Source organism: Vicugna pacos, chromosome 8, assembly GCF_048564905.1.
Source record: "Vicugna pacos chromosome 8, VicPac4, whole genome shotgun sequence".
Lineage (NCBI taxonomy): Eukaryota > Metazoa > Chordata > Mammalia > Artiodactyla > Camelidae > Vicugna > Vicugna pacos.
Window position 1 is genome coordinate 64,269,052 of NC_132994.1, and position 14,539 is coordinate 64,283,590.

The following is a 14,539-nucleotide window of genomic DNA, read 5'->3' on the forward strand; positions in this document are numbered from 1 at the left end:
CAGGACCTGGCCCTTATTGCTCTGTGACCTTGGACAAGTTACTTACTCTCTTGGAATCTCTGCAGCAGAAGAGAAATTCCTTTATAAGAAAAATGCATTTATTTCTTTCCTGCATGCATAAAATAATCACCTTGAATTCTAGAATGTTAACAATAAAAAGCCATTTTAGATTATAATTATTTAGTCCAATCTCTTTATTGTATCAACAGGGCTCAAAAAGGTCAGGTGACTCACATGGAGGTCGCGCAGCAGGTAAACTGAGGAACTTGAGCTGTAAGTCCCTTACATAGACACCACATGTGGCTATTGACACTTAAGTTCAAGTTAATTCAAAAGAGAAAATTTGAAATTCAGCTCCTTTGCCACACCAGCCACATTTCAGTGCTCGGTAGCCCCATGTAGTAAGTGGCCGGTGCAGGTAAAGAACTTATCATCACAGGGAGTTCTATTGGGCAGCCTGAGGCTAGAGGTCAGAACGCAGATCTTCAGACTCTAAGCCCCATGTTCTGTCCTCTGCTTCTGACCTCCCTGGTTTCCTTCATGAAATACAAGGGATTCAGCAAACCTACGGGGAAAGCATTTGATCTGGCTTCTCAGGTCCCCATTTTATGCAACTTAGAAATCTCATTGAAGTTGAGCCACTACTTAGGAAATGATCAGTGATGCCACTGGTCTGCTTATGAGAGCCAAATGGACTCCTTGTGTGGTTACAATGAGGAGATGGAAGGTTTTTTGAATTTGGTGGTATGGTTCTATTTAAACATCTTAAACAGAAGGTGTTTCATAATGCGGGCCAACTCTTGTGTGCTCCGAACAAATATATTCCCATTTCTTTTAAAAAGCACATGGCCAGTGACCCTTGCTGCTGACCTCCAGAACGTGGTCACCCCAAGCCTCAGATGTGTAGTGTGGCCACTATAAACAGCCTTGGGCTACACATTTTGAGGCCTTGGGGAGAGGAGCCCAAGGAAACTTCTACAGCGGTGGCATGGTCAGAGCACAAGACCAGAGTCTGATGGAGTCGGTGTCGACACTGGCCAAGCCCACCTAGGCCCTCCCTGTGCTTCTTCCTCTCTCCTTTCGCCACTGAGACGGTCAGAGGCAAGGACTAATGGCACCTCTAACATTCTCTGTGTTAACAGAGGACACGTGGCTTAGAGCCTCCCATAAAGCATGACATTATCTATAACTGCTCATTCTACATCAGTGGCTCTTTACATTTTGGGGATTACAGACCCTCCAAGTATCTACTGAAAGCTGTAGATCTTCTCCCCAGGAAACTACATATATGTACCATGTGCTCCATTTTGTATATCATTTCAGGCCATTGCTGGCTTTGAAGCTGGAAGGGGCCAAAACCCAAGGAATGCAGGCAGCCCCAAGAAGCTGGAGAAAGCAAGAAAACATAGCATCCTCTAGAGCTTCCAGATGGGAACACAGTTCTGCCAACACCTTGATTTTAGCCCAGAGAGACCTATGCCAAACTTCTGACCTCCAGAACTACAAGACAATAAACTTGTGTTGGTTTAAGTCACTATATTTGTGTGGTTATTTGTTACAGCAGCAATAGAAGCTAACACAGATTTTGGTCTTTAAGGATCCACTGAAACACAACTTCCCAAAGACGATTCTGGCCTAAGAGTCAAGCTGTTGTTCTCCGTGAGCAACGGCAGACGCCGCCCCAGGCTCCAGGGGACAGAGCACAGTCGGTAAGTCAGCCACAGGCACCCTAGACGATGCTACTGCCAACAGAAGACACACCTCTTGCCTGCTCAGGGCAGAAAGGACACGCGTCCCAACCTGTCTTTTAAGCTCCTCCCCACTCCTTGCAGGACCAGACAGCACATGAAACAACATCATCTTCAAAATCAGAGAATGGCAATGTCTGCGACACTACAAAACCTCAGTGAAGGAGAATTTTCAGAAATCATGTTTCTGAGGTTAGCTGACTTTTGAGGTCAACAGATAACAACTAGACAACAAGCTGAGTTTCAACCATCCGTTCCCTCTAAGGATGCGCCCCACACCGGGCTCTATCCTTCACAACCGAGGACCTGGCAGAGCCTGGGGATCAGGGGTCCTGTTGAGGCTCTGGTGGGGGGACACAGGGGGCGTTATTGCAAGAGAAGGATCAGGTTTGGAGCTGCACGTCAGACCCAAACTCTCTCCCAGACGTGCCTTTGAACAAATCAAGTCCCACCCATCAGGTGGTGGTTGTGCAGTTTCTCTTGTTTTCCCTGGCTGATGGGATGCATGGGGCAGGAAAGGGGATGTCTATGTGTATGTGCATACATGTAATGTGCACGCATATTTCATTCCTCAGAATAAGCCTGAGGGATGGTTTCCCTTTGTAACCCACACCGATGGAGCATGAAGGGACTAAACTGTTTACAAATGTAGGAGGGGACTAACTGGATTTACACAGAACACATCATGATCACGTGCAAATAGAGGATGTGGTTTAAACTTGAATTCCAAGCAGCAAGAGAGACTTTCATCAAAAGAAAACCCTCCACCACCACCCTGTTGTAACTGTTCCTAAAAAATGTCTGGTCCCCAAAGCCAGAATGCCTGCGCTTTCCTGTGGCACCTGCAGTGGCCTCTTTCCGCTATAGCCATTCTGCTCTTTTGATCTGGGATCGCAGAGCCTATATCATCTAAGGGCTGGAAAGGTCTTCGATTTAAGCAATACTATCTTACTTTAAATGTCAGCTGATACCTTTCTGTTGCTGCCCAGAAGGAGAGCTGCCTTGTCCAAACCAGACAGAAGCCAGGTCCCTCACAGCCCCACTGACTTTCTTTCTATGACCCTCAGAACTTACTGGATTCCAAAATATCCCTTTAACTTCCCCAGAGATTTCAAATTAAGCAGGATTTCAGAGGCTTGCCTATCTAGTGTCTACATGGGAGCATGCGTGAGGATGCTTCAGAGACCTGAGGACCAGCTCCTCAGCCCCAGGGAGAAAGCAGGACTCCACTACCTGTTGATATAATGAAGCCCAGGGAGACATGGTTGGCTAAATCTTGAACAAACACTTGAAATAACTTGTCCTACACACCAAGTAGGGCATATAGGAACAGCCCCAGAGGCTGGGCCATCTTGAGTTAACTCTTCCAAATTTGTGTCCTATGGCATTCAATCCAAAGGGAGCCCAAATCCCCAGGGAAAACCATTCAACCTGTCAGCCAAAGGATGCCCTGTTGACACATTCTGTGCCAATAACACTGTTTTTCTCCATTCCCACCAGGGCTCAGCTTTCGGAAAGGGAAGTGCCTCGATCTGCAGCTGTCAGTGATCGACTTCCTATGGCTCTGCCCTTTGCTGAGCTGTCACTCAGCCAAATAGTAGAATAATGCATATGTTTGGTCCAAGCCTCCTTCGTGCCCCACAGGGAGTGTGGGTGAGGCCACAGATTCTCTCTCAGCTGAACTTGGCCTGGCCGGGAACAGTAAGGAGGTGGAGTGTGGTACTCTCATCACCGAGACACACAAAGATGACAGTACACCAGTGTAACAGATGCGGCTGCAGCTCAGAGCCACAGGCACACCTCCCGAACCGAGCTAGGGGACCACACCACCAGCGCCACTCACAACCCCCGGCAGAGGGCTTCCAACGCAATTCAAGGCATTTTCCCATCTGATTCTCATAACCTCGAGGGAAGTAGAGGAACTATCTCTTGGCCTGTATCACGAAAGCGGAAACTTGAGATACCTCAGCTTTCCCAGAGTCACGCAGCTGGTTGGGGAGGGACTCCAGGGAAGATGCCACCTTCACCAAGGGCCAGCCCTGGCTCCTCTCTGACTATCTCCTGGCGTCCTCAGAAGAGGGCTTGGCTCTGAGTTAACGGTGCCATTTGTTGAGCACTTACTCTGTCATGCACCGCCCTAGGCATGGTCTGCAGCTCCAGTTCTTACAGCTGCTTTCTAGGGACGCTGTAGACCAACATTACAGATGGAGAAAGGGAGGCTCAGAGAGGTTAACTGACTTACATAAGGCCACACAGCTACTGAAGGATGGAACAGGGATTCCAAGCCCCATCTATTGGCCCCAAGCTCTTTGTACTAAACCGCCGAGAAGAGGACCAGTTCTCCCACCCTGTGGCTACCGGATGAAGAAAGCTACCTCATGGCCACGTTGCTGCCGTCGATCACGATGGGTCGCAAGGAACTGGCTGGGCCTCTGCTCCTCTCTTCTGGGTCCGCTCCCAGCCCGTGCTGGGCAGAGGCGGGGATCCCACAGGAGCCCCGGGGGACGAGCAGGGGTGCAGCGCCGGCCTCATGGGCGCTGGGGCGGCTGCCCGTCTGGATCAGCTCCTGCAGCATGTCGTTGACCAGGGCGTCCTCGCCCAGCTTGCCCAGCACCCTGACCACGTCCTCCCGGCCGTAGCCCAGCTTCTGGAAGAACTCCATCTTGCTCTGGCGCTCCATGTTTGGCCAGCCACCCGGCGAGGGTCCTGCCGCCGGCTTCTTCCTGGTGGAGCCCTAACGGCATGAGCTAGAGAGAAAAGGCATCCATCAGGTGCTTTCTGGGCAGCCAGGCTGTGGGCTTACTGCGGGCAAATTATGTGTGCTCCCTCCCCGCCTTATCTGTCAGGAAATCATGTCGACGCCTGGCCCCCTGGGGATTTTCAGTTGCTCAGTGAGGTTGAGGAGACACAGAGGCAACCACCTTGCTTTTACTAGTGCTTCTCCCAAGCCTTCTCCCCACCCACGGCCCCTTGAGGACCACTGGCCACAGGCACCCAGGGCAGCAGAGAGGGCCACACAGCCCCCAGAGTCGTAGGTTGACACCCTAACTCCAGTCTCTCAGAATGCGACTGTATTCAGAGACGGGGCATTAAAGAGGTGACTGAGCTAAAGTGAATGTCAGTAGTGTGGGCCCTGGTGTCCTTATAAGAAGAGATTTGGACACAGATGGTTACAGGAGGGAAGACTATATGAAAGCACGAGGGGAAAGGCCATCTACAAGCTAAGGAGAGAGGTCTCAGAAGAAACCAGTCCTGCCAACACCGTAATCTCAGGCATCTAGTCACCAGAACTGTGAAGCAATAATAATAATAATAAATACAATATAATAAATTATATCTACACACACACATTTATATATATGTCATCCCTCAGCATCCTGGGGAGGCAGGGAGATTGATTCCAGGACCCCTGCAGATACCAAACTCTGTGGATGTTCAAGTCTCATATAAAATGGCATAGTATTTGCACATAACCTACACACATCCACAGGTATACTTTAAAGCCTCTCTAGATTAATGCAACGTAAGGGCTCTGCAGATAGTTGTAAACGCAACGTCAGACCATGTAAATAGCCGCCAGTGTGGCAAATTCAAGTTATGCTTTTTGAAAATTTCTGGAATTTTTTTCAAATATTTTCAATCCACAACTGATTGAATTTGAGGATATGGAGGACCAATTGTATACACGGTTTATATATATACATACACATACACGTTAATATATATAAATGTATACACATTATTTGTATATATATAAATGCCAAGTCTGTGGCATTTTATCGCGGCAGCTTCAGCAAACGGATACAGCGCTTCAGCTGAAACAAGGGGAAACGCCCCTGGTGAATTCTATTCCCAGAACACGATGCTCTGACCCAGTTCAGCTCTGTGCACTGGCCTGGCTTTCCCTAGTGATTAATTCAGATCATACTGAGCCTCTAAAATGGAAGGTCCTAACCCAAATGTGACCCTTTCCATTCAGACATCACTGCCTGACCTACACCTTTGGGGCGAGGGTGGGGGGCAGGGGGCTGCACCGTGACAGACGTTTACCAAGAAAAGACGATTAAGCCAAAAGGAACACTCTGAACAGACTGGGTCCCTCTCTCTTTTCTACTGACGAAGACCTACATCTTTCAGAAAGCATTTTAAAATATAGAAATTATCGTGAAAATACATTTACTGTGAAAAAAAGAAACCATGTAGACAGATAAAGAATAAAAAGCCATGCTGTCTCCTTGTACATGCCCCAGTCCCGCCTGCCTCCCTCCCGCCTCCTTCTAGCTCTTGTCCTACGCGTTTACCTGCAGGTCCGGAAGGTACACACGCGTATTGTTTTAGGGAGGTTGTTTTTACGTAAATGTGTATCATATTGCACATATTGTCCAGCAATTTGCTTTCCTTATTCAAAATGCATTTTGGAAATCTTTCCCTGACAGTTTATCTGTTCTGCTGCCTACTGCACCCCCAGCATTTAGAATGGTGCCTGGCACAGCTGACTCTCAACGCATATTTGTCAAATGAATGAATGAAGAGTGGTCATATGCCAAATGATGGAAATTTAGATGGTCTTTGATTTTTCCCTGTTCCAAATCATGTTCAACACACACTGACGCACATCTGTCAATTCACCCTATCCGCTTCTCAGTGTTACAGGTTCTTCATCTTCAGTCCTAGTCTCCTATTGGAATCCTCTGCAATGTTCTCATCTCCCTTCTGGGTTCCCAGAGTGGCTTTCTCCTTTTTTTTTTTTTTTTTTCCATGGCCTCTCCTCGTAGTGCTGGAACTTGAAGAGAACTCACAATACCTGGGGCTGGCAGGTCAGGGGCATTTGTCAGCCAACCTCCTGGACAGAGATGCCTCTGCAGCAGCCACCACCTGTCAGCCCTCACCCGCCCAGTCCCCTGATGGCTAAAACGCTACAGCTGCCCCCCAGGTCACCAGCAACCTCCTAACTGCCACACCCAACTGAATCTTCACATTCCTTGCCTTATGCAACCTCTCTGCTGCTGACAACTCTGTGGACCACTCCCTTACTTGTGACTTTAAATCAAAAAATTGGGGGCCACCTCCTTCTTGAAACTCTCTTCTCCCTCAGGTTGTGCAGCTTGGCCTGGATCTCCTCCTAAGCCTTTTCAGTCTTTCCTTAGCTTCTGCTAACTTGTTCAATGACAGGGTCCTGGCCAGGCCACCTTCCCTCCACTTCACGCGCTCCGCCAGCCCCTAGATCCGCGAGCCCACAGCTCACTTCCTGCTCAGACCTCTTGCAAAGCACCAGGCGCACACAGCTGTAAATCTGCAAGCTGAGTGCCACATGCGCTGTTCAATAAAGTGTCGTAAGAACTCAGAATGCTGTCACTCACCAGACATTTGCTGAGTCCACTTCAGTGGTTCTCAAGGTGGGGTCCCCGGAAACCTGGCGGGGTAGAGGGGAGCCCAAAACCCTTTCAGGGAGTCTATAGGGTAAAAACCATTTCCATACTAATGCTAAGATGTAATTTGCTTTTTTTCACTCTGATTCTTACAAGTGTACCATGAAGTATTCCAGAGACTACACTTCATTGTGATACTGCAACAGTTTGAATACGAAAGCAGATATAAGAGGACATCTGTCTTCCATTAAGCCAGATATTAAGAAATTTTCAAAAATGTAAATCAGTGCCAGTCTTCTTACAGATTTTTTTGGCTCTGGAAAATAGAGGGTTTTTTTTTTCATAAAAAGACATTATTTATATTAATATAATAGGTTTGTGATTTTAAAATAAATGAATATTTTAAAATTTCGTAATTTCAGATTCTAATAAGATACAGAGCAATAGATAGATACAACCCACACAAATAAAATTTCTTTGGGGTCCTTAATAGTTTTTGAGAGTGAAAGAGGTTCTGAAACCAAAACATATTTTCTTAAATTTAGAGCTTCTCAACAAATATTTCCAGATAGATGATTCCATGTAGGTGGCCTATCAACGTGTCACCCAGGGCCCCAGGACAGAGGCCCAGTGTCTTTCCCTCCCTCAGCCCAGCGCCTCTCATGCCTGTCTCCTACTGCCCACTGGCCCCACCGAAGCCTCAGGGTCCACCTTCTTCATCCCACACCCAGTGCACAGCAATGGCCTCCTAGGGGGTCCCCTCCTCAGTCCCGTCTGGCCCAGCCCCCATGTGTAGCCAGCACTGTATTTCTAGAACAAGCCGACCATGTCATCTCCTGCTTAGAAAGCCTCTGACCCCGTCCTAACTACAAGAAAGACACCAACTTCCTAAGCAAACAGCTGAGCTGTCAGGAGGCAGCGCTGACCCCTGTCCACCTCCCACCCACCACAGGTCCACCTAACCCTTTCTCTAGAACCATGCTGAGTCTCTCCCAGCTCCCCAAGCATTCCAGAACGTTCTCATCACTGTGCTTCTGCATGTGATTTCCTCTCTACATGGAATGCTCTTTTTGGTTTGGCAAATGTCAGGCTTCAGCTCCAATGCACTCACAGTGGTCTCCCTGACTCCGCAGAGTGGATGAGTGGCTTGGGCATCTCATGTCTTAGGCACTTTGCTCAAACCTCTGTTATGACACATCAAATTGTCATTTATCTAGTTTTCAAACTGTGACTGGCTCTCTGACCTCTTTGCACCAGAATCATCAGCACCTGGCTTAGTGCCTAGTGTATCCGAGGGGGTTAATAGCTTTTCCTTTAATAAATGTCTAAAGCTGAAATTATCTTCCCCCTCAAATATTTTTTCTTGGGTTCCCATCTCATCGAATGGCATCCCCCAGAGCCCAAAGAAGAAATCTCAGTCACTTTGACTTGTCCCTTTCCCTCGCATCTACATGCAGTTAGTCATTAATACTACTTCCTGGACATTTTCCGTAACCATGGTCTCTTTTACACTCACACCACCCATACCCGAGTCTGTCCCTTCCTTCATTCGTCATTCATTCATTCATGTGACAGACACTGATCACCTTCTAGGCAGCAGGCACTGTGCTGGGGCCCAGTTCTATAAAGACAAAATAATAACTCAGTCCAGTTTCAGTTTGTTCACAGGCTATTCAGGAAAACAGACAGAAAGTGTGAACAATGAGCCAGACATCACGATGATGAGCAAATTAGAAAAATGTGCCTTCACAGATCAGGTGAGGATGACTTCTCTTCCTCGGAGGAGAAAAGAAAGGTCAGGGAGGCCTCACAGAGCTGGACAACCAAGGACGAGCTGGACTTCCCCATCAGAGAAGGGCCACGTCCCCTCCACGGGGCGCCCGCTCCCAGGTGGGCTGCCCCCCAAACTCCCACTCACGACAACCTTGGTCAAGTTGGGCCACTGACCCAAGACTTCCGTGTCTTCCCAAACATCAATGTCCCTCCATCCTATACAGAGTAGATGTCAAGACCCTCAGCATGAGAGGCAGGGCTCCTCATAGCCCGCCTGAGCCCCCTCCACTCCAGCTGGCCACACATCTCTAGTCCAGCCTCACTTTTTCCTCCCTAACTGGTGACCAGTCCTTTTCTCTCAGAACGGTTGTTCCCTTGGGTGGGCATCTAGCTTTGACCCAGGCTCCGTAGAGGAAGGGGACACTCATCCATCTGGCAGGCCAGCCTCACTCCAGAGGTTGCTCCCTGTCCCTGAAAGACCCTGGTCTCCTGGGCCCGCAGGCCCTCCTTCAGGGTTCCCTCTGCGGAGCACCTGCTCCTCCTCCCTCAGGCCTAACCCCACTGTCACATCCTCCGAGAAGCCCTCCCAATCCTGATGGTCCCTGCTACTTCCACCACCACCTTCCCCGCTTATGCACGCACCGTAGCTCTTATTTTGGTTTAGAAGAAAGAGAAAGAAGGGAAGCTTGAAGGAGGGGTGGGAGAAAGGAAAGGGCAGGGGGCAAAAATGAGACAGAAGGAAAGAGAAGAGAGACAGTACAGGCAACATGAACATAAATGTTTGTCTTCACGTTGTTTTTCATCGTTTCCGTGTCACATGCATGCAGAGACTTGAACTTCCCATTACCCCAGCTGGGTAGATGGGGGAGATGAAAGTATTCCCTTCTCACAGATGAAGAAACTGAAGCTCAGAGTGGCACAGAGCAAAGGTTACAGAGCTAGTAAATGTCAGAGATTGACCGTAAGGAGATGCAGCAAATAATGTGTTGCTTTGAGTTGTGTTCAAGACAGAGGCGACACCTTGTCTTTGCAGAAATGGAAAAAGGAAAATATGACTGGGTCAGGTGACTTCTCTTTGGTCACCAAGTTAGAGCTACAAGGAGAGTTCATTTGGTTTGCAGCTATGTATTCTGGTATGACAGAAACATGAACCTTTTCAAAATGAAAGCACTTGGGGCTTTTACCTGGGGTGGGGGAGTGGGAGTGAGGCCCCACGCTTGGCAGCTCTCCCGAGAACCCTGAAGTTCCAACAGAGTGCCTTTTCCGAGGAGACTTGAAAGTTGATGCGTGGGACAGAATTAACTGAAAGAATTCACCTACTTTAGAGGCTTTTATCCCCCCTTGAGACTTTGAAATAACTTGGTTTCCGTTTAAAATTTCTAAATAAGGGAGAACACTGGGGTGGGAGTCTTAGTTCACAACCCCCCCCTTCAGCCGTGACAGTCTTTGAGCTGCAACACTGCCGGCAGCTACTTTTTCCTTTCTATTTTTAAGACCTGAAAGTATGAACAATTTCATTTTGGTTTTCTTCCTCAATCTTGACTGGAAGTCACAAACAGTACAGATGATTTAGTAACACTTTCAAAGTCTTTCCAAGTCTCCTGAGCTCTTAGAGTGGTCAGCATGCCACGCTGGCCTGTGCTCCGCCGTCCAGGCTGCGGAGGCGGGCTCGGGGCCCGACAGAGCAGCAGGAGAGGAAGGGAGGAGTTGGGGGGGGTACCTCACAGGTGGAAGGATGGGGTCACATCAGATCTAGAGTCAGCCAATCTGGCGGGAAGGGCTCTGGGCCAAAAGTCTGTAACCTCTGGCTGGAAGAGCCCTTGAGGAAGAAAATAAAAGAGAAACAGAAGAATGAGACAATGAGAGAGGTCGGAGCCATGAAGAACCAGCAGCTCCCACGGGCACTGGATTTCATAGTTAGAAGGTGCCTTCTAGTACATCGTCTTCAGAAATCCCAAGTCCCTGGGACGTGGAAAGGGCTACCTCCCTACTCATGCAACAGGTGAGGAAACTGAGGGAAAGAGAGGTTTAGCCACCCAGGAGCCCACAGCTAATGGATGGGAGAGACTAGACCCCCAAGGGTGGTAATTCTCCCCAGAGGGTGCTGTCCAGGGCCACTCAGGGGTCACAGAGCAGGGCCAGCCCACACCAGCCCTGGAACGAGTGCACTTAGCACACGGCTCTGACCCCCAAGTCTCTGTCAGCTCTGGAGAAATCAACCCCATCCAGCCACCAGAAGTTGCCCACCATGGTGAGGAGAAAGTTGGAAGGGTCATGCACAAGTTTTCTGGTTCAGCTCAGACCTAGAGGCTCTCAGGGGAGTTGTCAGAGTTTGAGGAAGTCACAGCGAAGCAAAGACTTCAGCCCATGAGATTTGTGGTTTTGGCCTGGACTTTTTTTTTTTTCTTCTAAGGGAATTATAATTTTTTTAAATTGTGGCAAAATACTCATAACATAAAATTTACCATTTTTAACTGTTCTTAAGGGTGCTGTTCAGGAGCATTAAACAACCATTACCACCATCCATCTCCAGAGCATTTTCATCTTCCCAAAACGAAACTCTGTCGCCATCAGACTCCCCACCCCACCTCCCTCAGCCCCTGGTAGCCACAGTTCTACTTCGTGTGTTCGTGAATTTGCCTGCTCTAGGTACCTCATGTAAGTGGACTCACAGTATTTGTTCTTCTGTGACTTGCTTATCTCACTTCACATATGTCTTCAAGGTTCATCCATGTTGAAGCATGTGACAGAATTTCCTTCCTTTTTAAGGCTGAATAATACTCCGTTGTGTGTATATGCCCCATTGTGTTTATCCATTCATCCCTCCATGGACCCTTGCGTTGCTGCCACCTTTTGGCTGTTGTGAATAATGTTGCTATGAGCATCCGTGCACTGGCCCAGCCTTTTGTTTTCTCCTGGGAACTGGTCCCCTGCTCTGCTGAACTGCCGAAGGTTACTTCGGGTGTACACTCAAGTATTTACACCCTGGTCAATACCACAGGGCAACTTTGAAGCAAAGTTTAAAACAAAACCCTCTACTCTATGCCACTCTCAACCTATTCACTGTCGGGTGTTGGCACTCGTGGCTTGACAACATCTGGCCCTGGAGAGGAGGTCATAATCTTGGGGGTCAGGGCAACCTCCAAGGAATTAGCCAAAGGAATTAGCCAACATTATATTCATTGCCATCAGATGAAGACTTATTTCAACGTCCTCATAGGCCTCCTCGAAGCCCACAGACCCATCCCCTAGAAGAGATGGTGTCTGGGGCTGCTGCCAAATGTTCCTGATCTGCCAGGAAACGAGACACCCACAAAACAATTGCTAGTCTAGAAGATGCTTTCAAGAGCATGGAGACATGTTTCAAGTGGGCCTGAGAGTTTTATTCCTTCTGATTTTCATAAAATTAAAACAGCTTCTAAGACCACAGCAGGAGTTTTTACTTAAACTGAAGAGTTTCCTCTGATTACTCTTTCTCCTGCAAAAGCCCTCTTGCTCAAAAGCCCGTTTTCTCTCTGAGCCCTCAAAGTAATGTAAGGTGTGGGAGGTGGGATTGCTCAGGATACTTACTCATCTAAGAACTGCCCTCCATCCATCCCCTCCTCATCTGCTTTGCCTCTCTCCTCCCACCCCTGGAACCAAGTCTGACAGCATTTTGTGCCAGGGGACAGCACTCACCAGCCGGGTGTGTCGTGGAGCCCTTGCTGCAGACACCCTGCTCCCTGCAGCTGGCCAAGCCACCGGCAGCTGTCACACGCTGTCCTCCCAGCCAGCCAGGTGTCCCGGGGAGCCACTTCGGGCCAAAGCTCCACTTCCTTTCGCCAGAGTCACATTCAGCTGCAAAGGTAGTTTTGCTTTGTGTTTAAAAAAAAAAAATGGAAAGGAAGAAAGCAATCAAATGAGGGAGGGAGCCTAAAGCCTGCGCCTCAGTATGAGTCACCGAATCAAAGTTCAACAACCACATGCAAAATGCACTTGGTGAGGACACAGGCTGGCCGCGCACGGGAGCCAGGAGACCACAGAGTGAAGAAGGGCATGAGCTCTCCAGGCGTGGGCACGTCCGTTACAAGCTCTCGCTTCTGCCACCAGCTGAGAAGAGCATCTGATCCTAGATGCTCCTTAGGAGGGTGGGTGCTGACAGCCATATAAACAAAACTGCATTAGGAGTTTGGAGTAGCAGACACATGCTATTGCATACACAATAGATGAACAACAAGGACCTACTGTAAAGCACAGGAAACTATATTCAATTTCTTGTAATGAGCTATGAAAAGAATGTGAGAAAGAATAGATAGATATATGTATAACTGAATCACTTCACTGTACACCTGAAACTAACACTGCAAATCAACTACACTTGAATAAAAAATAAAATTAAAAAAAAAAACACCCTACAGTGTGCAGGAGCCAAGGTGGGCAGGACAGGGGGACGACAGACCCGGCTGTGGAGACACACTCCCCAGGAGCATGAGCGTGTCCCTGCCATTACAAGGGTCCCAAGCAGGTCACACAGTTCTTCGGGCTGGAGGACCAGAGCACTGGCCTCTGTCAGGGGTCATGTGACCCTGGGCTCCTCTCTGCACCCCTGCCTGGGGTGGGCCGCCGCTTCCCTCTCACTGGGGCAGGTGGAGCCTGACACAGACCCAGTGATCACAGTTCTCCAGAGACCACAGAGGGCCACAGACACTGCATTCTGTGGTCATTTCCTGCACTGGGGGATGCCCATCAGGGGTCAGAATAAGGAAAGAACACAAACCACTTAGCAGCCCCCCCTCCAGCAAATGACTATGTCTCTAAAGTGACTTGTCCAAGGACACACAGTCATAGTTGGACACGCTGGGTTTCGAGCCTGGGAGTTGGTGCTGAGGAAACAGGACAGTCACCAGTTGTTGGTGTTTCCTGCTCTTCTTTCTTAATTTCGCATCGTATCCCACAGACGATCGGAGGCAGTCTGGAATATTAAAGCACAGAGAGCAGGGGGTCGTGGAAATACAAATTAAAAGTGTAATCAGAAACCATCAGAGAAAAAAAGAACGTTTTGCTAGAACCTGGATTAAAACAGTTGCCTCCTTGGAGCAGTAATCCCAGCTTCAAATTTTCTGGCACCAGGGATTTTCTAATACCAACTGCCATTCGTTCAGCCCCTCCCGGTATTTGGTGACCTCCCATCAGAGTGTCCTGGTGCCCACAACAGCTCTCTGGCACAGGAAATATTATCCCCATTTTTGAGATGAGGTAATTGGGGCTGAGAAAGGGTAATTAAACTGCCCAAGTTCACTCAGTAAGTAATTGAGTCGGGATTGAAACCCAGAGCCACCAGGCTCCATCATGCACGGTCACCCATGGCCTCTCAGCTCCTAAATCCCTAGTAAAACATGCATGGTTTTCAAGAGAAATCAATATTTTCCTGGGATTAAATTTTAGGAGAAGTCTAAGTCCTTATATGGAATAACATATCGGACAATACCTTCTGCTCAAGTCCTACAGAAGGTGTAAAGGGTTCAAATGCCCATCCTTCATAAAAAGCTGAGTCGTTTCAACTCAGGGAAGGGCTTCTATGTGGAAATGAGCTAACACTGTCCAGGAGCCTTGTTCTCTGACTGTCTAACTGTCTAGCGGAATACAGCGACAGCCACATACTGCCAAGGG

General features: G+C 48.5%; 1 protein-coding gene across 1 annotated transcript in view; it reads right to left on the reverse strand.

The window, feature by feature from the left end:
* The window catches only part of ZC3H12D (zinc finger CCCH-type containing 12D), a 30,285-nt gene extending 17,586 nt beyond the window's left edge, over positions 1 to 12,699 (reverse strand). The window contains exons 1-2 of the mRNA XM_072965939.1: positions 12,569 to 12,699; positions 4,124 to 4,495 (exon numbers count right to left, since the gene is read on the reverse strand). Of these exons, the coding sequence (XP_072822040.1) occupies positions 4,124 to 4,428 (305 nt within the window). The 5' untranslated portion in view covers positions 4,429 to 4,495; positions 12,569 to 12,699. The remainder of the gene's footprint in view (positions 1 to 4,123; positions 4,496 to 12,568) is intronic.
* Positions 12,700 to 14,539: the final 1,840 nt, after the last annotated feature.